Raw genomic sequence first — 24,660 nt, forward strand, 5'->3', positions numbered from 1 at the left:
CCTTGCGGTCATACAACATGCAGTATAATTTTGGTTCTGACTATTGATCCATTTTAGAAGGTATCTTTTTTCCCCCCTTACCCAAATCCCACCAGACCAACAAGCCTGTAACTATTAATAAGAAAAGAATATTACTGAGTGTTACTGAGAGTCCCGAGTATATAAATAGTTAATGCAAAAAAAAAATAGTAATAATCCAATGCTGTGAACTTTTGTTTCAGTGAAATGGTGGCTGCTCTCTGTGATAAGACTCTGCCACTCCAGAGACGTTCCTGGTGTCTGGGGGAACAGGACTGGTTCCATCTTCGAGGCTGGCAACCGCAATCACACGGTTCCAAGTCCTACTCACACGGTTCCACATGTGAGCAGACGGAGCCTGAATATCCACTCCAAATGGATCAGGTGAGCCCAGAGTACATTCCAATGTGTGTACAACTCTCCAGGGTGCCGTACCTTTACAGCTGTCTTTCATTCACATATTTTTCTAATTGAGAACTACGCACAGTTCTTTAGCAAATTCCCATTCATAAAAATCTGTCCATAATATGACCCCCCCTTTTTTTTAAACATGTACATTAAAAACAAAATTTTTTTTAAAAATCCATATTGTGCTGGAATGCTTCCAATTTTTCACATCTTACATGATCCTTGCATTTTATTGGTTTTGTTTTGAAAGGCATGGTTTCTATTGATGTGTCCTGCCATAGCAAAAAAAAAAAAAAAAAAAAAAGGCTTGATTTCTTTTCCATGGGTCTGACACTTTTCCCTGTCTTGGCTTTTGGAGTTCAAAGTTCGCGACACCCTCTGCAGTAGAAACCCCCAAGGCTTGCATTTCCTGGTAACATCCCGGTTGGCTGATTTACTATCCTCTCGCCCCACCCCCACAATGAAACAAGATAACCCCCCATATTTCTAAATGTATCAAGGGATACCACTTTTTTTCTCACAAGTTTAAATAGGACAAGCATATATACTCACTCTCAGCATAAAGTATATCTAAATAATGTATTTTCTATTCTAGTGGATTTTTAAAAAAATATTTTGTTAAAGTCTTTGGGACTCCATCCTGTTTATCTCCCACAGATAAACACATGTTCCCCCTAGGCTTCAGGCTGTATCAGAAAGGGAAAGGATATAAAATCAACTCTTGAATTTTCTCTTTCCACAGTTTGGAATCTTTATTCCAAATTTCCCTTTAGCCCTCCCAAGTAGTACAGACTGACTCTCCCGGGAGCAGGGGTGTGCGCCGGAGTCGTGGAGTGCAGAGCCGAGTGTGGGCACTGGGCTGGGAGTCGGGGAAAGGCCACACCACACTGACGCTCCAGCAAAGCCAAATTTCGTCCCCTCTGGCCCCTGACAGCCTTTCCTTGGTACACGTGGTCCCCCAGAGGAGTATCCAAAGCTATTCGGTAATATACTCATCGACCCTGGCTTCTCAGCCTCGGGGAAGGTCACTTTATTCGTAAAAATGCCTCTTTCAGGTTCTTAAAAAAAAAAAAAAAGGTTGTAGCACCATGGTGATCTGTATTCAAAGGAAAAAAACCAAAATCGTCTGGTGTGCACTGCCCAGTCACCAAAAAAATTAGAGGCACTCATCACACGCACGTGTTCCCCACCCAGCCTAGCTTTCTGCTTTCTCGCGGGCTCTGTGCTAGCATTCGGCCCCTGACCCGCCTCCCAGCCCAAAGGCTTCCTTTACGGAGCACAAGTTTTGCTGCCAAGGATGGTTTAAGACAGTCATCTGTAAAGGAAAGAAAACACAAACAAAAAAACCAGTGTCTCAACCTTTGAGAAGCCTGTGTGTGTACGCGCTCCTAGAGGAAACGGTGTAATCTGATCTCTGTCCTTAATACCTCCCCTCTGGACTCGACACGCTGACACGGTGCCCTGCGACGTACAGTCCCGAATAAGAAGGCATGAGCATCCTGGGCCAGGGAACACCCCCCGGGCCTCCCCGCCCCCGTGCACACCGGTGGCGGGGGAGCGCTCGCAGGAGGACGCACGCACAGGAGCGGACGCCCACTGGGGTCCCTCCCACAATCTGGCATGTTCATCTGGAGTCCGTGCAATTTGGAAAGGGGTGAGAGAGGGCAGGGGCAGGGGCCGGGGTGGGGGTGAGGAAGGCGGGAACTACTTAAGCACGCCACCACCACCACCCACCCCCCGCAAGCCCCGAATTGTTGCTTAGAATTCAGGCTGAAAGAAAGAAAACAAAACAACAACAAAAAAAATCTGACATCTGCCAAGAAAAAACCAATATCAAGTCCTTTCTTAGGATGAGCAGTTAGGTGGATCTCTGGCGTTCCAAGACCCTGATGTTCTCGGTGACAGGTGACGGGAGGAGACGGTGCTATAATGTCAAAAGCATCGCCAGGAGGAACAGCAGGATCGCCAAAAGGCGGCTGGGTATCCTTGGTGTTTGTGCCGCATTCTCGCCACGGGATGGCTCGGCTGACTCATGGACGGTGTCATCTGTTCAAACAGAAAGCACACGTTCCAGTGAGATTTCACATCCTTAATAACTCTGTCTTGCAGCAGCAGCCTGCTGTTCGCAGACCTCGCCACCCTCTGCAAAGTAGGGTAATGAACCTTGTGCCACCATTGACTTTCATGTCTGCATAATCACTCATTATTTACAGCAAACAAAAGGAGAGGCAGAGAAAATTGGACTTTCTCGGCAACATGAACACTTTCCGTAAAAACTGAGGCGGAGAAAAACGTGCATGCGCTGTAACCTCTGGCCCGTGAGCTGCTTTGGTCCGCTGGCAGTCAAACACACCATGCGCAAACCTGACGTCTGAGCGGGCCTTCTAAACCCACGAAGCCAGGGAGAAGAAAGGAACCGGGCGGGGGCGGCAGGACGCAGTTAATGCTGGCATATTAGTGGTTAATCGGAACGGGACGCCCCTTCCCTCTTTTTAGCGGTTTCATAGGATTAGTGTTGAATGCCTGGTTGCTGGACGTCTAGCTGCATTTTCAAAGATGAAGAATTAAATGATAAAGGAGCATTTTAACTCAACGATACGTGATGCTCTACCAGCCTAAATAAATCGGTGCCCGCTGGCTTGCCTACCATTAGGAATCAATTATGGTGCTATTTCTATTACAGACCCTGTATCTTCAGGATTAAATGACTTGAACTTGACTATTTTTATCAGGCTGAAGCTGGGCACATAAATCATCAACGTGGATGCAAATTTCCCCCTAAATAAAATGGATTAAGTGAAGTGAGCTTCTTTTATTTAGCCATCAAGTGTTCTGGAAGACTGCCTCTGACTCTGGACAGCCTTCCGGAGCAGTATGATTAACAGGCTTAACTCGGAGACAGGGGCTCTGCAGCAATCAGCACCCAAGGTGGACCTCCCCACGCTCTCATGTCGTCTGCCTCCTTCCTTCCACCGGCCGTGATCCCTGAACTCCACTGCGGCCACCGGCGGGGTTCTCTGGTGGATTTCATTTTAGCATCTGTGGGGCTTCCTGTTGGAGCTTAGGGATTGGCAGGGTGGGTTCACTCAGAGGGAACAGCAACAAGTGAGACTGGCCAGTGGTTCCATCTCTGCAGACCTCAAAGGGTCATCCCTAAACCCCAGCTCCAACCCCTCAATGGAGTCACTCTCTTAAATGCGTCTCTGTTTTCACATCACGTCACATGCCTCTTCTTTACCAGGTAGAGCACCCTCCCTTGTTATTTGTCCTAAAGCGACCACCTTTTAGGCTCAGGCTGGCTTCTACTCGAGCTGGGCGCTCGCGGGCTGTTTCTGTTCATTACTTTCTCTCCCTCTATCACCTTAGAAACGTGTCTTCTCAGCGCTGAGGCCTCTGCTCTTACGTTAGCCTGTCCCCACGTGTAGAAGATGCTGCTTCCTTGCGTCAAATTTGCTCTCCTCTCCTGGACCTGAGCAAACCTGCATGGAGTACCTACTAGCTGAGGAGACTAGAAAAGGTTAGGAAGCAGGAATGGGGCGTTAAATGGATGCAGAGGGGAAGAGAAAGCCCCCACGTGATGTAGTCAAAGACTTGTAGACTCTGCCCTGCTCGCACCCTTGCAGATTCACTGAATCTGGAGTTAGGAGGTGGACGTGAATGCCCTTGAATAGCCCTGAAAAGAAAATCCAAATCGCTGTCGTAAGAGCACCAATCCGTTGTTATGCGGAATAACAGAGGACTTGGGGCTTGACTATGAAAGAACCATAAACCCTGAGCATTCTAAGGGTTCATTTTGAAATACCACTCGTACTGATAGACCTGAAATTACATCAGCCATTGGGTTCCTCTCCGTCTTACTTTCACTAACCTATTACCCAATCCTCTTCCTTGTAAAGTTGGGTCGTGCACTGATGAAAGGGACCCAAGTAACAGGTAGACGCTCAGTGAGCTTGAAGGGGGCCCACCATCCCCACTGGGTCAGGGAGCTCAGCGAGGGCTGGCTATGCTCTCGGCCCCCACGGCACAGACAGGGGCCTGACCCTTGCAGACCTTTGAGAGGAAAACTTTGGTTTCTCACATGAGAGGAGCCACAAGGCCAAATGTGCCTTCGGAGCCTAATCTCTTCCTAAGCCACCAACCAGTAAACTACCATCTTGGCCTCAAAGGGGGAAAAAAACCTCGGTCCCTTAGGGCATCAGGGCTTGTCTCTTCTCACCGTAACACGCTAGTCCTGGCTTGGGATTCTACGAGCAACCTGTGATTAAACAGGTCCTCGGTGCTGGGCGATCCCCTGGCCTCCAGGAAGCGAGATGAAAGCCAGGCTGCCATTTGGGTTAAGTCTGAGCAAATTTCAGAATTCTAAAGAGGAAGTCACAAGCAAAACCTAGCCCAATAGAAACTGCACCTAAACATGAGAGAATTTCTAAAACTGGAAACAGAGAACGTGGCTTGGAGGAAGAAAACACTTCTCTTTGGAAGCCAAATCAAGTCTCGCCTCCTGGCTACAGGAGTCCATACCACAAGGGTTTCGGCGGTTCACTGAGAGAATGCTGGCGATGTTTCGGAGCATGTTATGTGGCGTATTTCTGCCCTGAGATCATCCTGTATCCCTGATGACAGGAAATTGGCAGGCAGAGTGTGCAAGCAAACAAACAGAGGAACACATTCCGAAGACAGGTGAATTAGTATGCGTTGCTGAGAACATGCAGCGGGACCCTTCCAGCCTTGCCGGCTTCATGAAGTCGGTCTACACTCAACCGTCCAACACCGTGGGGCAGAGCTGCAAGCCTGAATTTCCTAAGGCACTCGGGGAAGTAGCAAGTCTGTTATTGTATTCATATAGCCGGGGATCATAGCTCAACCTTGTCAAACTTTTTTAGTGAAGATGCTCACCAGAACGCCCGTAAATATAGTCCTCACTGCCCCCAAGGAGCTTTTCCTACATGTACACCTGCACAGCCATCCCCAACACACAGGGTCTGACCACAGTCTGTCCAAGGTTTGCAGACTTGTATCAGCTATGAGTGCTTAGATTTGGGGGCCGTTACGGATTTAAACGCCCAACGAAAACACAGCCTGTTCCCCCAAAGACTGTGAAATAGATTCACATATGAATGCATCTTAGGATCCTGCACTTTTATCATTAGTTGAATTCAAAGGTAATTTTCCTAATGTTGAATTGGTCCTCTGTGTGCCTCTTTATTACCAATAAAAAAGAAAAAACATGCAATCTGTTATACTTCTAAACAGTCAGTGGGCAGTGGGATTTACCTGGAAAAAAAAAAAAAAGATTACTGGAAAGCTCTGCCTACAGTATGCACCAGCATGCATCAGAAAAACTTAATTCAGGGTAAGGTATGTCTGGAACATGCCCAACGCCACCGGTCAGCTTCCACGCAACTTGTGAACAAAGCCCCGATGATCAAGTTCTCTGCGTGGACATCTCCGTCAAGCAATGGTAAGAGAGTCCTATGTTTATACTAACGTAGGAATGGGAGTTGAGAAATACGAATATCACCCCTGGATCTGGGTATAACCAGCTCAGTTACTAAAGGAAGACTGTAGACTCCAGGGTCCTTAAAAGAGACCTCCGCTCACTCACAGGTCCTACCATGGCCCACAGCTTCAAGCCTGGGAGGGGTCTGGTACCTTGAAAAGCCACAGGAATGCTTCCAGATTTCCAGGACACAATTAAAATGTCTCCCTGTCAGCACTCATTCCTTGCAACTTTTCTAAGGCAGCTAACGGATCCCTGGGGAGCCGCTAAGGCCTCTGAGAGCTCATTGTACATGCGTCTCCCTTGCACAAGGGGCCTGCCTTCGAGAAACAGAAATGCTTGGAGAGAAAGCCCGACTCTTCCCGTCAGTTACAATGTGGAGGCTCTTGTGTGTCCAGAGGCACCACGTCTATTTGGGGATTTCCCTAAGGCCCACCAACCGTGTGTCCCAGCACCAGTACTCAAAGGACAAAGCAGATGTCACACTTGTTTCCTGTCCAAGGCCATCAGAAAGGTAAGTCCCATTGCAAACAGGTTGGGGTTGGGGGGTGCTTACGCCTTTCTGGGAAGAGGAAATAATTTTGTCCTCAAACTCTGAGAGGTTCCCTGGTAGCACAGTTGGTAAAGACTCTGCCTACAGGGATCCTGGTTCGATCCCTGGTTCGGGAAGATCCCCTGGAGAAGGGAAAGGCTACCCACTCCAGTATTCTGGCCTGGAGAATCCCAGGGACTGTATAGTCCATGGGGTCACAAAGAGTCAGACACCGCTGAGCGACTTTCACTTAAGCTTTGAGGTAGTCCCAGGAGATGGGTAAGGACACGAGTGAAGATCTCGAGCAGGTCGGGTGAGGAAAGGCAACCACAGGTAGGCGGGTGTACAGGTGCACCCCTCAGTGAAGACAGACGTGGGGGCTCCCTGCCCCCTCCCTCCCAGTCTAACTGCAGTCAAGAGCCGGGCTGAGCTCATAACCCAATAAATGGAGACTTTACAGATTTACATTGGCCACAGTAAGCTGCAGTGCAAATGCCTCAGTGTTTCCTTCAGTGGGCTTTATTTTTCTCCATAGTGACGGGGAAGTTTGGGTGTGTGGAAGATAAAAATTGTAGAAAAAATTATTTATCCTTAATACTTGTCTTGCCTCGGTAATCAAGGGTCACATCTGGCACGACAGACTACCATGGATACATTCGTGGGAGCAGCGGGAGCGTGAATTTGTGGTGTTAGGAGGCAACATGATTATCCTTCTCGGGCCTACTTCTATTGACAATGGCACAGATAATATTCGAAATAAAATGAAGTCCTTCAGAGCAGTTCAATGATGCCTGTGAATTTCTAGAGAAAACTAAAGAGGCTGAATTAGTTGCTATTTTGTGCAACAGTCTGATTACTTTTATCCGAAGATTGGGATCTAATATGAAATTTTTATAAGCGCATACAGTAGAAATTTTCTTTGAATTATACGAAAACAGGTCCATTAATAGTCACAGTGATTCACCAGCATGCTCAGAGGGTATGGTACAAAGAAGTGAGACTGTAGTATTCTGATGGGGCTTCTACCCTAGGATGCTGCGTTATATCCAACCAACGTCGAGAGAAAAGCAAAGTCGTAATTTGTCTAACATGCATTAATTACACAGAGATACTGGAGGAATGAGGTAGAAATAAGGAACATTAGCATCGCTAGCAATGAGCAAAAGCAGGGCAGCTACGGCATGCAAACATGCAGGGAGGAAGGAAGGAAAAAAAGGACGGAGGCACCAGAGAGATGCACTTGTTAAAAGAGATTCTCTAAGCATACTAACCTGCTGGTTCTAATGAATTTTCTACTTTGTCGTTAACATCGAAAACACGATCATGAACACCTATAGTTTTCATACAGCTATCTATAACAAAAATAGAGATAACAGCCAAATATGTTAGTGAAGACACCCTTTAACTCCCGTTTCTTTTTCTTTTCTTTTTTTTTTTTTGCTTTCTTTCTAATTTTTCCTCTTATTTATGGAGAGATTGGTTTACAATCAGTGGCATGTATCCAAATGCCAGAATTGTTCCCATTTGCTGTGCACGTACAACAGTCTGAGAAACAACAAGTTAGCAACTGCTGTGTACTTAAAAGCATCATGGAAAAAAAAAAAAACCGATGAGAAAAAATATGATGGAAACTAAAACATGGAGGTTGATATACAAAACAGATACCACACAGGATTTACAGTAAAAAACAGTTTTACCGCCGTGAACCAGACCACACAATAGTGCATGCGTAGTGAAGCCACCCTCAAAGACACTCATTCGCAGGAACTTACTTGTTGGCCGCACAAAGACTTTGAGCTTTAGACAGGACCGCCTTCCGTTATCCGGGATTGCAGAGGCTGTGGGAGAGACAAAAAGAGAGCGAGGGAGAAAGAGAACAGGACCAGATTACTCTTCGTTTTCAAATGCAAAGTGTCTACAGCAAATTCTTTCCTGAACAACGGGAAGTACTCTGAATTCTTCCCAGAAGGTGAAACAGAGATACTTCTCAGATGGACACTGACGGCTAGAGAAAAGGGCTGCTTTCCTATGCCTATCTATTCCTTTCCATGGGATGAAGAATCACGCAAGAACACTGGTTATCTGCAGGAAGATACTTTGGATTCTTATTTCAAAGTCTCTGCCGTTTAACTAGCTCTGTAATCAGTTTTCTCCACAATAAGAAGATAAAGCGTGAGTCCCTGGGGTTCCCTTTCCTCTACTGCAGGAAAAGGGCCCACACACCCCTAGAGCCCAAGGTGAACGTGCTGGTAAAAACCAGTCTGCGACAGCTACAAGGCCAACTTAAACATGACCCAGTTGTGCTGGGGAAAGCAAAGCTTCGTCTGTCCTGAAAGCCTGTCTGTCAGTGTTTCGCAGGTAATTCAATTAGAGGTTTTACTCCGAACTTGGCTCCACATTCTATATGACTAAACCGAGCCCAGCAACTTCCATCAGGCCATTATAAGTACAATATGCTATTGAGAAAGCGCCGTGTTGCAATGGTACATTTATTTTTTAAAGACTTGCCACAGAGAAGGATGGAATTAATAAAGTGGGCTTACCAAAACATGACAACATGTTTCAAGTTATAAATCATTTGAGGAAGAAACTTTCTTCTCCTTTTCAAGATAATCAGACTGTAAACTTTCCTTGTGTTTGAAAGATTATCTCCCCTCAGTGCACCCAGCATAATGTCAAAGGGACTTCCAAGGCAGTAAGACCCTTAACAGTCACATATGTTTACAAATGCATCCTAGAAATGACGACGATTAGCAATGGGAGCTGCATACTTCCCTCCCTGCGTGTCTGCTTCAAGTGTTTCCTTTGTTCAGAAAAAGCAGATGCTATCAGTCAAAACGCACATGGCTCGGTTAGTTTGGTAATCCCCTCTGTGTTCGGTGTGCCTTCTCTCACCCCTTTGTTCTTACTGTCCCTCACAGGGGGAACCCAGAAAATTATCATGCTGATTTTGTAGGCGAGAGGATTCAAGCGGCAAAAATTCAAGACTAACTTTCCAACCATCTCCTTGTGTAACTCCAGGCCCACACCCTGGAGGAGAACCGATCAAGTCACCACCCAAAGGACATCAAGCTGGAAGGGACCCTGGTGTCGCTCTTTAACACCTGTTGAAAACTCTTTAATTCTTAGACCAAAGTAGATACAGGAGAGACATTTTCAGCCCTCCCCATCTTCCCATTCGCTCCGACAGGCAGTTAAGAAGTGCTAACAGCTGGCTTTGCCGTAGGCGTTCGTTAGATCAAAGTAGGAAAAACTCCCTCCACTGACATTTACAGTAACTAGTGTGTTATTTAGGGTATAATACTTGCACTCTGTGGTTTGATCCAGGAAACGGTGTCCTTCCTGTGGACCTCCAACTGCAAGTGTGCATGTCACGAGTACAGTGCCCTTAGGTGATTCCAGGTCATTAGAAAAACTACGGGTTCTTGAGATGGTTGATATCTTATTCTTGAGGGGTGGTGTGCACCAGTGACACGTGGGTATTTACGCTGCTCATCTAGTGATTTCTGAGCTGAGGTGAGCTTATTCCAAGCCTCACGTACTTGATTTTGCCACATGCAACAGCCCATTCTACTGACGACACTATAAGACACAAGGAGCTCAAGGCCAGATTAAATGTTTGTTCCAGCGGGGGAGCTTCTTAGAGTCAGCACAGGTTTTTCAGATATATATATGTATATATGAGAAATCCAATTGGTCCAGACATAAAAATCACTGGGGCACATGGGAATAGCACCAACACATGATAAGCTCTGTCTAGGCAAGAACTGGAGAATTCTTTCACGAGTTCACAAAGAGGAGCAACTAGCTACTGGATGAGCTCCATTGTTCTGCGGATTAAGAGCATACAGTGCACTTATTTATCCAAAATAAAGACCGTCCCTCCCCGCCGACTCCTCTATTACTTTCTCACCTCTCTCTATCACCAGACAAGCTTCATGGCAGTGCTAACACGACAGACCCCTCACGGTGCGGTCAGACCATCACACTCCAACCCTTGGGCTGACGGGCCAAGACTAGCAGCAAGGCATGTGAGCACACAGCGCGGGTTAAGCTAGGTCAGTTCCCTCCACAGCCTCTGCCCTGAACCTGTGAAATAACCTCTTCATCCTTCACGCCAGCCTGAGAGGGCGTGCCGTGAGAAGTCAGGATTACATGGGGTTCCTTAGTTACCACACTACAAAATAAAAATAACACCAGAATGCATAAAAACCTTTCCCGTATACCAGCATAACTCAACCTTTTATTCAAGGTTTAAAAACAGTGGGACTGTGGCTTTATCCCACGTCGTGTTCCAGGTTAAGAAACTCCCACATCCCTTGGCTGAAAAATAGAGGGTGCCTTTATACCACTTGCAAATAGTGATTGTTAATTATTAGTAATATTCGAAGATATAAAGTGATATGAGATTACTGGTCACAAAAAAGCAGAGACAAGCACTAAAAACACACACCAAAAAAACCCCACAGAAATTGAAAAGTGTAATAGACACACAAGTAAATTTACAGGGAAAATTCTCTTAGGATCAATATGAGCAAGATTGAGGACTGCTGCTGCTAAGTCGCTTCAGTCATGTCCGACTCTTTGCGACCCCATAGACGGCCTCCCACCAGGCTCCCCCGTCCCTGGGATTCTCCAAGCAAGAACACTGGAGTGGGTTGCCATTTCCTTCTCCAGTGCATGCAAGTGAAAGTGAAAGTCAAGTCACTCAGTCGTGTCTGACTCTTAGCGACCCCATGGACTGCAGCCCACCAAGTTCCTCCATCCATGGGATTTTCCAGGCAAGAGTGCTGGAGTGGAGTGCCATTGCCTTCTCTGATTGAGGACAGATATAAGTAAAAACTTAAAATGTGCCCAGCTTTTGTCAGGAGGTAGGTAGAGTTAATTTCAGTGATTCTAGAGAAATCACTTTATAATCAACCCTATTTTAGTTAAAATTTATATGTAAATTCTTATGCTGCTTTCCTTAGAAAAAATAGTGAACATTTATACATATATAAATAAATGATATATATCATTTATAAATAAATGAACATATATGTATATATTTATATATAAAACTGGATCACTTTGCTATATACCAGAAACTAACACAACATTGTAATATCAATTATGCTTCAATTTAAAAGAAAGACATGGATTTTAAAAATAAAATTTGTCAGATTAAAATGAGACGTTCATCTTGTCTTAAACACTTGTCAAACAACCCAAGTTTATATCCCTTTATTCAGTTTACTGCTGAAATTGTCCATCTGGAGTCGGGCTGGGAGTAGGGGTTCCGGGACCATTAAAACAAGCACAACTGCCCATTCCATGGCCAAATGGGAACTGTACAAATCAATCACCTCCATGATCTGCAGAGCACCAATCCCAGCCTCACACCACATAATGAAGAATCTAGGGGCCCTGCAGTTCTCCAGGCTTCCCTTGTGGTTCAGCTGGTAAAGAATCCATCTGCAATGCAGGAGACCCGGGTTCTCCCCCTGGGTTGGGAAGATCCTCTGGAGACGGGATAGGCTACCCACTCCAGCATCCTGGCCTGGAGAATCCCATGGACTGTATAGGCCATGGGGTCACAGAGTCGGACACAGCTGAGCGACTGTCACTTTCTGGTTCTCTTGAGTTTAGAGCATCCTGCTAATAAAGGGCTGCTCTTCTTTGACCCCACGCTCTGTCCCATGACCCCAGACAGGAGCCCAAATTTCAGCCATTCCTAAAGACCTGTGTGCTTGCTCTCCTGGGGCTCAGGTGAGCGTGGCTCAGCACTCAGCAACCAGCTTGATACCTAAAGGGGACCAGGTTCAATGCCTCCAAACCAGTACTTCCGAAGGCTGACTCGAGCACTGCAAACATTTGAATAGTTCACATCACAGTTCACTGTGGGCCCATCGGTTGGATGTGGCATCATCTCTGGGGCAGGCCACTTCTGCCCTGGCTTCAAGGCTCACCGCCTGGCGTGCCTGCTCTGTGTGTTCCCCTCCCCGTGAGAGTGGGCTGGACCGAGTTCCGTGCATCTAAGGAGCTGAACACAGCAAAAGCGACGGCTGCCGCTTCTGCGCTTCCACGGTAAAAGCCTGCGCCCTCCTCCTTAGGACTCCTGCCCCCTCCCGAAGCGAGGTGCCACGCTGTGACAGTCTCACTGGAAAGGCCCCCACGCCACAGCAGAGAGAGACTTCCAGCCAGGAGCGTGCAAGGGACTGGCACCTCAGGGCTACAAGTAGCGAGGAACAGAACCAGCTGACAGTCGCGTGAGTGAGCTGCAGCTGAGCCTTCCAGGGACCATCGCCTCGGGAGAGACCCGGACCCAGAGGACCCTGCTAAGCGGCCCCTGGATTCCTGAGCCCCAGAAACTCTGAAGAATAATAGATGCTGCCTTAGCCACAACCTTGGGGGTGATGGGTTACTCACGAGCTAACTGACACAGGGCTGTGTGCAGACACCCCTGCGGCTTCCATGCCCGCGTGAGGCCTGCGGGGCACCGGGCTCCCGGCTCCCACACAGCAGCGCCCCCGATGCTGCCGCCACGTCTGAACCACCGCACCCCTTACGAGTTTACTTTTCGAGCTCCTGTCACGAGTCCACTTAAAAGAGGCCCTGGAAGAGAGGCAATTATAAACTGCTGTTGAGCAAACGCTACAAGACACCTCTATTTGTTTTCACACCAGCGTTTAGAAAACTGTTTTTCATTTTCCTCCCCACACCGCTGAGCTCGGTTTTGCTCATGCAGCCGTCCCTGTGCCGTCTCCATAATTAGCAGGGTGCCTCAGGGGAGCTCCAAATTGCCAGGTGGACCTGAAGGAGCTTTGGTATTACAGGATGTCCACTTAAATCACAGAATGTCTTTCCTCCAACACGAGAAATACAACATTAAGGGCAGCTTGAAGACACCAGAAACCAAAGCACGTATACTCATAAGTTAACATTTCTCTTCACGTCAAAAAACTGTCAATTATGTTTACACAGGCTATCAGATTAAACGTAAACATTATGAGAGTTTAAGCAACTCACAGGGATCGAGGTAACAAACGTTCGCCTTCAGGAAGAAGTGAGGAAAGTTTAGCAGGAGAGAGATGAGACGCGCATTCTCTCCTCACACTCTCAGGCCCAGCACGGTACTCATCCGTCTGCTTTATCGTTCCTCAACCTGACCTTGTGCGTGCATGTCAGTCGCTCAGTCGTGTCCTACTCTGTGCAATCCCGTGGGCTGTAGCCTGTGTCCCTGGGGATTCTCCAGGCCAGAATACTTCAGTGGGTAGCCTTTCCCTTCTCCAGGGGATCTTCCTGACCCAGGGATCAAGCCCAGGTCTCCTGCACTGCAGGCGGATTCTTTACCATCTGAGACATCAGGGAAGCCCCTGGCCTAACCTTATTCATCTTCACATCTTAATTCCCAAGGCCAAAATCCCCCTTCAGTGTCCCGTGTCAACCTAGGTACTTTAGAAATTTTTATTTTTAAAAAGAATCAGCTGCCTTTTTTTTTCCCCTAAGAAATGAGTATGGTGGGGGGTGGCTTAAAAATGAAGTTTTCCATCATCCTGTTTGCCGCAGGAAGTAGTTCTTCATTTATGCATGTGAAAAGAAAGGATAGGCTATTAGTTGTTAGCACAGGCTGTTTGTCCTCCGTAGGTTTTCCTGTGGTCTAACATACCACACAGATATATGTAAATTAGACAGGTGACGGCAGAATTAAGCACTAATACTCTTTTCACAATAAATGCTGGAAAAGTAAAGCCCATTTTAATAAACGGCACTACTGAAAATGTCTTTAGAAGTCAGTGAATCAGTGAAATCTATTTTGTATATGTGGGTTGAGGGAACAGAAGCTGTGGGGATAGGATAGAGATTAACCAAAGCCATATGGACTTCTTGGAAAATGGCTGCCAGATCCCCAGAAAAAGTCTTACAAGTTAGACCTCTTGAAAGAAGACCCCAGCAGCAACTTGCAGCTGGCTACCTTTTTTTTAAAAGCAGCACAACACCGAACTTTCATATTAAAAACAAAATCACCAGCTGTGAGGCAATACATCTCACCAGCCTATACCTTTCAAGATTTAAGAGTCACATGACTTAAAACCCTGCTCTCGGCTCCGGGTTTACCAAGGTTGCATCCTAAGAGCAACCTCAGCCGTTGACTCCTCCACTCACCGGGTTCCTCTCCTGCAGCCCTCAGTGTCTCATGATTTAAGTCACTGCAGGTTAAAGGTCAAAGCCCCAGATGTAAAACTTGGAAACAGCGCTACTAAGTAAAGGTGCAGAAAGTTAAAATATCATGTAAATATTAGATACGGCTCTGGGGATGTTTCTTAAAAAAAAAAATAATATATATATATATATATATATATAGGGAAGAGGGGTATTTCCAACCATAAAATAAGGGTAGAGCACACTTTGTAAGCTAAATCTTGGTTCAACACCAGGGAGCTGTAACAGGGACCAAAAAAACAATTAGAGCAGAGTTCAGGGTGAGAGAAGTAAACTAAGTTCCAGCTGTACCGTCTCAGACAAAGAAGAGCAGAGGTGCCCAGCCTCAGCCCCGCAACTCCCTGACCCATCTCTCTACCCCCTTAGGCAAAGTTTCACTGTAAATGCGAACTTAAGTCTTATTTAAAGTCCACCAGCTAAGCTTCAGCAGATCAATGACTTTTCCTCGGCAACCTCAAATAAATGTCTGAGGACCAGTTCTTTCCACTGACTTCTAGGAATAAACAAATAAGGCATCATCGTGTTTTTGTACACATTTGTTTCAAGTGTGGGCCAACTTTTACTTGCTTGTTCCAGCTCAGGGACAACAAACTTGCTTCTATTGCCTATTGAGGAGGGCCAGTCCCATGTATTTGGATATCTGTGAAAGCAAGACCAAAAAAGTAACCTGGATTTCAGAGAATGCTTTTAAAATACCCTCTGTAAGAAGCGTTTCTAATTCTTTTCAGGAAAAATTGAAGTCAGCTTAAACCTCAGATTCTGAACCTTCAGACTTGATCTTCTTCTGTGATGTGACTGGTGAATTCTAGCCCACCCAGGCACAAAATATGAGATAACACTCAGCTATCATTTGGATTGTTAACAAACCCTTAAACACGAGGAAATGTAGCTTCAGTTCCTAATTGGATCTTTTACTTTTTTTTTTTTTTAATTCACTGAACATCTTTAAACAGTTAGGGAAAAAGAAAGTTTCCTAGTATAAACTAGTGTTGTAACTATTTGCTGAGACCTGGGCTTGCCCGAGGCCTTACTATTGAAATGACAGTCCCAGGCCCTTAAGGTCAGATCATTCAGTATCTCTCTCTCATTTGCAGTGATTTTGTTGAATTTCACCCCCTCTACCAAATAGGTATAATCTGGCAAAAGGAGACAGACAAAATGATTCACTTACAAAATACAAAAAAACTCTTCCTCAGCTAGAAGCCACATAATGAAAGTAATAACCACAAAAATGAGAAGTCAGACAAGTGCAGGGTTCCTGGAATCCCAGGAAGGAAACACGTGTTCGTTATTTGACACGGGCTCCTCGGTCACCTTGGTGATGTGCCGTTGGGGTGACTGTTAACCGGTAACCAGTGTAGGCCACACACCCCGTTACTCGTTTGTACAGTGATAACAGAAACCCTGTTATTCTCATGTAGCACTAACAGAGCTTGACAGCAAATTATTAACAAATCATCAAGTTAATACAGTTCGAAGAAGCCTCTAGAAACAAGTTAGTATTCCTCTGAACCTTTCCTAATAAGCTTGGTCCTTATCGTCCTTGGTGGAGGGTCTTGGAAAGAGCCCGGGTTAGTGGCCTGCGTGCACATGTGAGGGTGGTCTGAGCTTCCTCCTGGTTCACTCATTCTGACTGCTTCTGTTCCTGGCGGTCAGCTGGTCAACCCACACAGGCCTCGATTTCCCTGGAAGCCTCCCGCTCTGCAAAACAGCGGAGGGACGACTAGCTTTAGAGGGGCTGGGAACTTTTGTATCACGCCTGGAAACTCAGGTGACGCATTCCTATACCTCTAGAGTATCGCCACACTGTTCACAGACGATTCAGTCAGCTCGGTCCACACTGCGCCCTCTGCGTGGCCATTTCCCTAAAGCAAGCAGTCTCTGGTTCCAAGGGCAAATTTGGACGAGGCGGAAGGGATCAGCTCTGGATAGCAGTGATAGAGAATAACTTATGAGGCACAAGGGGAACCCAGGGGCCAAGCCTGACCCTTTATCTCCAGCCTAAATTAGAAAAACTGGATTCTACCATAGTTTTGTGGAGAAGGAAATGGCAACCCATTCTAGTACTCTTGCCTGGAAAATCCCATGGACGGAGGAGCCCGGTGAGCTACGGTCCTTGGGATGGCAAAGAGTTAGACACGACTGAGCAACTTCACTGCTAATACTACCGCAGTTTTGTGTGTGTAGAAGGCGAGGGTGGAGTGTGAGGCGGTTTATGTGAGGATGCGCACTGAGGCTGGGGTGAGAGTTTATAGAGGCTTGCAAAAGGCATTGGAAGACCCTGGTTCTTGTGAAAAAGCATGCACAGACTCTGTGAGTTCCTTTTTTTTTTTTAACCCATTTTAAGAGTGTGAGCATGCCATCATATTAGAGGGATACTGCCAAAGATGAGGACATAAATCCCACCGAGACGCAACCTGGCTGGCATGGAGACTGCCTCTGCAGCTGCTCAGACTAACTGTGCCACGGGAATGGCCCAAAACATCAATAAAGCCAGTCCAGAGGGGCGCGGACGCTGCAGCACACCGGCAGCCATCTACGGATTCCGTGTTGCTGTCAGCGGCTCCTTCTCCCATCCTTAACATTCTTCTGCATCATATCTGGGTAAATATCTCTTCACACAAAGCCCATTGGAAAAGACCCTGATGCTGGGAAAGATTGAAGGCGGGAGGAGAAGGGGACGACAGAGGATGAGATGGCTGGATGGCATCACCAACTCGATGGACATGAGTTTGAGTGAACCCCAGGAGTTGGTGATGGACAGGGAGGCCTGGCGTGCTGTAGTCTATGGGGTCGCAAAGAGTCGAACACAGCTGAGCAACTGAACGGACATAAAACCCATCGTTTCTTTGGTGGTGGTTCTCAGTGAGTAGGTCCTGTTTCCCGTCATCTGCCCTGCCTGGTAATAAGTCGCACATCTGGACAGGAGGAGCATTTGGTGGGTCAGCGGGCCCCGAATCCGACAGAGGCCTGAATGGAGGAACGTTCTTTCTGTGGAAAGCTGCCTTCTGCCTAAAGGGAGTTGTTTAGGCACCGGGGCTGGACATTTTGGTTCACATCAGAAACGCTTTCCTTGAGGAAAGCCACATAATAAAAGTAATACGTGTTGACCGAGTGAATAAAATCACAGCTAACGCTAGGGCCCGCAATCTCGTGCCCTCTGCTCGTCTCTGCGTCTGACCGTTTCCTCTTCAGTTCATGGCTGCACACGCAGCATCACCCCTCAGGGTAGCAGCCAGCGTCTTTCACAATCTGCCCCGACCATGATATCCTTCTTGATCTCTCCTAATTCCTTTCCCTCCTTTAATTCACATTACAGATTGAGGGCAAAAGGAGAAGGGGGTGGCAGAGGACAAGATGGTTGGATGGCATCACTGACTCGATGGACATGAGTTTGAGTAAACTCCAGGAGACAGTGAAGGATGGAAGCCTGGTGTGCTGCAGTCCGTGAGGTCGCAAAGAGTCAGACACGACTGAGCGACTCAACAACAATCCACGCTACCAGCCTAGGCCCAATCATCCTTCCTCCCAGAACCTCGCTGTCTCCATTTTTCTCATGCGACCTTCCCTATGCCTTGTAAACATCTCCGCTTCCTCTGGCCATGTGGGATAGGTCTCCATTTTCCTAACACAAAATCCTTCTTCTGGGTTCTTACCCTGCTCTGTTTTTATCCCCTTGGTAGCACACACCCCAAATTCTGTGTTTTCTGAGCTGGCCTGTTACAGTGCAGAGTTATGAGTTCCTGTGGGCAGGAGCCACGCTGGGCTTTCAGTTCCTGGGGGGGCGGGGTTTCACTGCTTTGCTTATAATATGATCAATAAAGATGTGAAAAATTAGTCTACAGGTATCAAAAATGTGGATATCTGCAAAGTGATTTGCTGACCAAATACCAACAAACACAGGATTAGAGTAAAAAGGGAAAATGAAGAGTGGTTAAGGAAAAAACAAATAATAATTTTTTAAAATCCTTTTTCCTGGAAGGTGCCTCAGCCCTCCCAACTGGCTCCTTCCTATGGAATGCTGCTGGGAATTGTGCCCTCATAGCCAAAACCCAGAGGCACGCAGAATTCAAGCAGGTGTTATGCTCATGGTTTCGAGTACATGGTCCAAGAGACCAGAAGTAAATGAAGGGAATGTGCGCACTGTTAGAGTCTCATCACATATCCAGCCTGGGTAGGGTGGCAGGCCCCTCCAGTACACAGGAGGGTAGAGGCAAGCGGTGCTAGAATCCAGGTGACCACAGGCTGCTTTCACTAAGGACAGGAAAGTTATGTCTGAGGAGCTCTTGGTCAAAGGTGAGAATGAAGCCATCTGGCTGAAACCCTCTAGTCATTAAGAAGCCTGGCAAGTTAAGATACCTTGTAGGTTAAAGGAGAATGTAATCCCAGAGTTGTGTTAAGGGGACACTTTAGTTACAGTTGCATGGGAATTTACACCTGATGTGAAGAACTGACTCACTGGAAAAGACCCTGATGCTGGGAAAGATTGAAGGCGGGAGGAGAAGGGGATGACAGAGGGTGAGATGGTTGGATGGCATCACCGACTTGATGGACATGAGTTTGAGCAAGCTCCGGGAGTTGGTGATGGACAGGGAGGCCTGGCGTGCGCAGTCTATGGGGTTGTAAAGAGTTGGACACAACTGAGCGACTGAACTGAACGTAGTTACAGCTCAGTTTAAAAAGTGAGTAGAGACATTTTTAAAAGCATCAAGACCAGTGTGCTAGTCGCTCAGTCATGTCCGACTCTTTGCGACCCCACGGACTGCAGCATCTGTCCACGGAACTCTCCAGGCAACGATACTGGAGTGGGTTGTCATTTCCTTCTCCAGGCATCAAGACCAAAGAGCTAGTAACTTTTGTGTTAAAAAAGCATCTGAGAATGTGGAACTTTAATAACCTATAAAGCGTAGGAAAACTTTGGCCATTTAGAATAACAGGTCAGACATGTAACTCCAATGTAAAATATAATGGAACAATTGATTTCAACTTGTGATTAAGTGAAATTTTAGGTTTATACACAGTATTAAACCATTTAAGAGAACTAAAACCTCATCATATTTTTAAGTTTAAATTATGATGATGATAAGAGTTACTTAAACACTTGGGAAGGTTTTACAGTCAATTTAAGTACTTAAGAAGGGAAAAAAATATATCAAATCATTAATGGTTAAAGGAGTTTAATTAACCAGGTTTGTAAATGGAGCCAAATATTTAAATTTACTCATATACAGAATAGTAACATGCATAGACTAATTTGAAATATTAAAGAATTTTTATTTTGTTACTTTAACAAGTCAGCTATTAAAATTTAAAACCAAACTAACTCTTTAAATAATCCTTCCTAAGACAAAAAAAAAAAAAAAAACTATCCTGAATGTTTCTGGCTTATTCAGCTTTTATTTCATTCATTCATTTATTCTTTCACAAACATTTTTGTTTGCCTGCTTTGTACCAAGCGCTGTGTCAGATTTCGGGAGCTCTGTGGTGTATTAAAAAATGGTTCCTGTTTCTGGAGCTTACAGTTTAATTGGGATGGAGACAATAAACCTGGAAACAAACAAATCTCCAACTGCCAATTATACTCAGACCTATAAAAGGAGCATCCAGCACATGGATAAGCCAAAATATTCAGGCCCATATCTTACAGAAAACAACCACAGGGACCGAGGTGCTGAAATCTAAAACCTTCACCACCCGACGGTCTATGTTTTCCACTCTCTGAATATTACTTTTATATATTCTCTTGCTAAAATGCAGAGAAATCTCACAGCTAGGGGAAAACTTTGACCACATTATTGCTGCAGCAGACTTTTTGGGATATTTGCATACTATTTGGTCTGCCAGGAAGCCCAGTTGTCAGGCAGCTAATGCAGACTGTCGACACCAAGATGGTTAAGAAACGTTGGATCTGTTACAATTATGACTTTAATATGAAGTAGATTAAATAAATCAATGAGGTATTTTTAGCTTCTAGTATTTGAGAAGTCCACAGAATGGAGAAAGCGGTTACCATACTTCCAAATATGTTCCTGTTTCTTAAGAAATTTGTGACGCTAACATATACACACAAGCATTCTATACACTAGCTACGATAGTAATACTAGGAATCACTTACCTTTTGATACTGACATCGTATGTCATATACACAGGAATTTGTTTGTTATACGGTATCTGGGGCAAAATCTTTCATTTTTCTTCTGCTTAGTGAAAGAAAAAAAGTATATATTCTTGGGTCAACTTATCATTTTAATCTGGGAGATCTCAGTTGAAATTGCCTTTGAAATTTTGCTAATTACAAAACTCAACAGGGGTTTTTCCTTATTTGGTATAACACATATTTCTGTTCATTAACCCCAGTTTTAAAAAAGATTGAAAAGTCTGACTAGAAACAACTTAAAAGTTTGACACTTTAAAGCTCCCGGAGATGGTGAAGGACAGGGAGGCCAGGCGCGCTGCAGTCCAGGAGCCCCAAAGAGTCGGACACGACGGAGCGATTGAACAACAACAACAAGTTTGGAGACCGGCCTCTCCCCGAGATACCTTTTCGATGCTTCAAGTGCAAGCTGGCCCCGCCGCCCGCCCATCCTATCTAATTACCAATCTCGTGTGGTTACAGGAAGGGGAGGTAACCCTTACACCTTCTGAACTTCCTAACTACACCGTGCTGTGGGAAGATGAGAAAGCAGTTTTTGTGCAACCTCTATATTGGGAAAATTTATGTCAACCTGACTTACAAGGAAACTGGGGTTCTGAAGGGCCATCCTGCCAGCTGCCTTTCTCGGGGCCAAGCCACCGGTCCCGATGCTTTCATTCTGGTGAAAGGATCATTCCCAGGCGGCCCTGGGGAAGCTGGCCCTCCTGTAAGTGCGCCCCTTTGTTATGAATATGGAACAGATGGAGCCAAATCTATCTGCTCCCTAGGAACAAAAACACTTACAACCCAGCTCTCTCTATTAAAAGACTCTACTTAGCTCCTTTATACCATCGGCGTTCTGTGCACTGCTGTGAGGTTTTGACTTTATAGAAAAAGGCACTTCATAAAAGCAACAGTTCTTACTCTTAAACCAAAGTGGCCTAAGAACTAAAGAAGATGAATACATGGTCTCACCCACAGGACTCCTTGGAGATATGCAGATATTCAATTTAGGGGCGCGTGTGCGTGAGTGTGTATGTGTGTGTGTGTGTGTGTGTGTGAACTGACTGTATTCAATTCTGGTAAATGTCTGCATTAAAGCCACATGAAAACAGAGAGGAGAGCGATGAAGATGTCATGTTTCTCATTATGAGGATGGCACCTAATTGCTCTGGCATAATAAAATGCCGGGATTTAATTTCGTACGTATGTCTGTAAGGCTAGTGAGGCTTGTCTTGAACCAAAATATATGACTAGGCTCAAGAGAATCACGCAAGTAAATACAGTTAGCAATGAGGAGCGTATCACAAGACAAAGGCTATATGATGCGTCCTCCCCATGAAAAATAGTGATAATTATATTCAGCATCATGCCAATTTGCTGTTACAACTGGAGAGCCGAACCGCCGCAGGTGAAACCGGAGCACTTGTCCATCACGCCGATGGGCCCAGGCACATCCAAGGGCCATCCTTACGGAGCACTGTTGCAGAGAGCTGGGCGAGCCTCATGGGCACCCAGGGCGGGGGGTGTGGGTGCCAACGAGAGACGCCCCTCCCTCCCCTTGATGGCAACAGGAGGAAGAGGGCCTGCCCTGTCTCATGGCATTTATTATACTGATGCATTTACAGTCCGGGCTGCCTCTTCGGAGATAATTGAAAAAAAGGAAATTCTGGGGTAGGAGGCTTTGATTCTGACTAAATCAAGTCTCCGGGCAAATTTCCTCCTGCCAGCGGAAGCACAGCTTGTCTGAAGTCGTAACCTTTGTTGGAGGAGAGGAACTGGCCTTGAAGCAGATCATGAAGCAGATGCTTTATGCCAAATCAGAGTCTGGGGAGACGTAGGCTACTGCAAATAAAACTCTACTTCTGTCTGTTCCATCATTTCAATTCCCCGCAGTGTGAAATATGAACTTGCCAACAAATGGCCAGCGTGCTGTGCCTCGCAGCGGGGGGGCGGAAAGTGCCACAGCTATGCCAGAGCTTGGAAAACTCGAGACGCGCCTGACATGTTCATTAGGCCTCTGTTCAGCCGGGCCTGAGCCAGGCCTCTTCGCTGGAACCCACCACGCTGGGCAGGAGTCGGACCGCAGACCCCGCCCGGGAGACAGAAGACACGCTTTCCACCAGAACGCCACGCACGACCTGGCCTGATCCCTCAGATGACCCGACAAGGGTGCTCTTTACACCAAGAAATCATCTGGGTACCAATAGATTGGAAAAAACAAACAAACAAACAAGAATGACTGAAGATGATCACGGCTTTTTTTTCTGACTTTATTAGCAGTCTGCTCTGTGAACAGTGAAAACCTGAAAAGCTGACACGTATCTCCAGCCTCAGAGCATCTCTGAGAGATGGAAACAGCCCAGTGAACAAGGCATCAGAAAGATGATCAGAAAGATATCTTGTCTTTATCAGAAACACAGGACAGTGGAAACTGTCCAGCTCACCTGTCATAGGCACGTGGAAACACGAGTTCCCTCTGGCAGATTACACATTACAGTCGCCCAACAATAAAATGGTTAATTTGCCTAAATTAAAGTAAAGTTAGAGTTAACAAGTTTCAGTGTGAGGTCCTTTGCAGCATCCTGAACGTGCATATTCACACACACCCTTATGCTGTAATCCTGGATTATAAATATCCCATATTCAGTTCCATTGTGAGATTTTTCAAAGGTTATTCACATGCTTTCTAGTGCCACATTCTTTCAAGTTTTAATCACTAGCTCCTTAAATAGAAGTCATTTGCATCTGTAAACATTTCCTTGCAGTAGTATTTAGCAGTATATTCTCTTTGTGCAGAACTATTTTAAAAGGAAAATAAACCGTAATATGGAATAACAATCAAACATAGGCATAAAAAGATAAATCAGAGGCTTGAGAAGCCTCTAACCCCTTTATGCAATTTCTGAAAAAAAAAAAAAAATTTGAAGTTTTCCAATCTTAAAATAGACCAGAATCATATGGTTTATTTTGGATGACAGATTGTAGGAATACTACTCATATAATCCAAAGAATGACCTAAATTACAGGGACATTTTCAAGAAATGAAATGAGTTTGAAATAATTTATTATTTTGAAATGAGGCCAAATAAGTACACACGGTTCAACCTCGAAATGATAGACCATTATCACAACTAATGGCCAAGTTCTCATTAGTTTAGCATTTCTAAATGAATGCTGTAGTCAATAAATCTGTCCCACAATGGTTACAAATGATTATTTTCAGGGATTAATAACAAGACATATATTTTTATTTTAGGATTCTTTTGGTACCAATTATTCTAGGATATTATTTCCCCATAATGTTTTTTTTCTCTATTTAACTTGACCAAGTACACACTGGAAACATAAAATCATTTCTTAATTGATATGGAACTTGGTGGGAGGGAACTTCATTTCAGGATGCATAATAATATTATTATAATAGCTACCATTTATCTACCATTTCTATGTACCAGGCACTGTGCCAGGTTTATTACATTTAATCTTTAGAACAGTTCTGCAAGGCAGGTACTATTATCCTCATTTTAGAGAGGAGGAAACTGAGGCTTAGAGGGATAAGCCGTCAGCTGATGACATACGAAGCTAGTGTATAGCAGACTGGATATTCGAATCCAATCTTTCTGATGCCAAAACTATATGACCTCAGTTTACAGTACAAATCACACCTTCAAATATTCATTTCGTAATTTCTCATAAATTTTTAAAAGTCCTTCCAAAAGAGTCTGGGGGTGGGTTAAAACTTGGACTGCAAGGAGGTCAAACCAGTCGATCCTAAAGGAAATCAACACTGAATATTCATTGGAAGGACTGATGCTGAGCTCCAATAATTTGGCCACTTGATGCGAAGAGCTGACTCATTGGAAAAGA

At 45.4% G+C, this 24,660-nt stretch overlaps 1 protein-coding gene across 1 annotated transcript in view; it reads right to left on the minus strand.

The window, feature by feature from the left end:
- Positions 1-2,335: 2,335 nt before the first annotated feature.
- Positions 2,336-24,660, minus strand: part of EFNA5 (ephrin A5) — a 288,003-nt gene continuing 265,678 nt past the window's right edge. The window contains exons 3-5 of the mRNA XM_052644124.1: positions 8,228-8,293; positions 7,727-7,807; positions 2,336-2,472 (exon numbers count right to left, since the gene is read on the minus strand). Coding sequence (XP_052500084.1) covers positions 2,351-2,472; positions 7,727-7,807; positions 8,228-8,293 — 269 coding nt within the window. The 3' untranslated portion in view covers positions 2,336-2,350. The remainder of the gene's footprint in view (positions 2,473-7,726; positions 7,808-8,227; positions 8,294-24,660) is intronic.

Source organism: Budorcas taxicolor, chromosome 7, assembly GCF_023091745.1.
Source record: "Budorcas taxicolor isolate Tak-1 chromosome 7, Takin1.1, whole genome shotgun sequence".
NCBI classification, from domain to species: Eukaryota; Metazoa; Chordata; class Mammalia; order Artiodactyla; family Bovidae; genus Budorcas; species Budorcas taxicolor.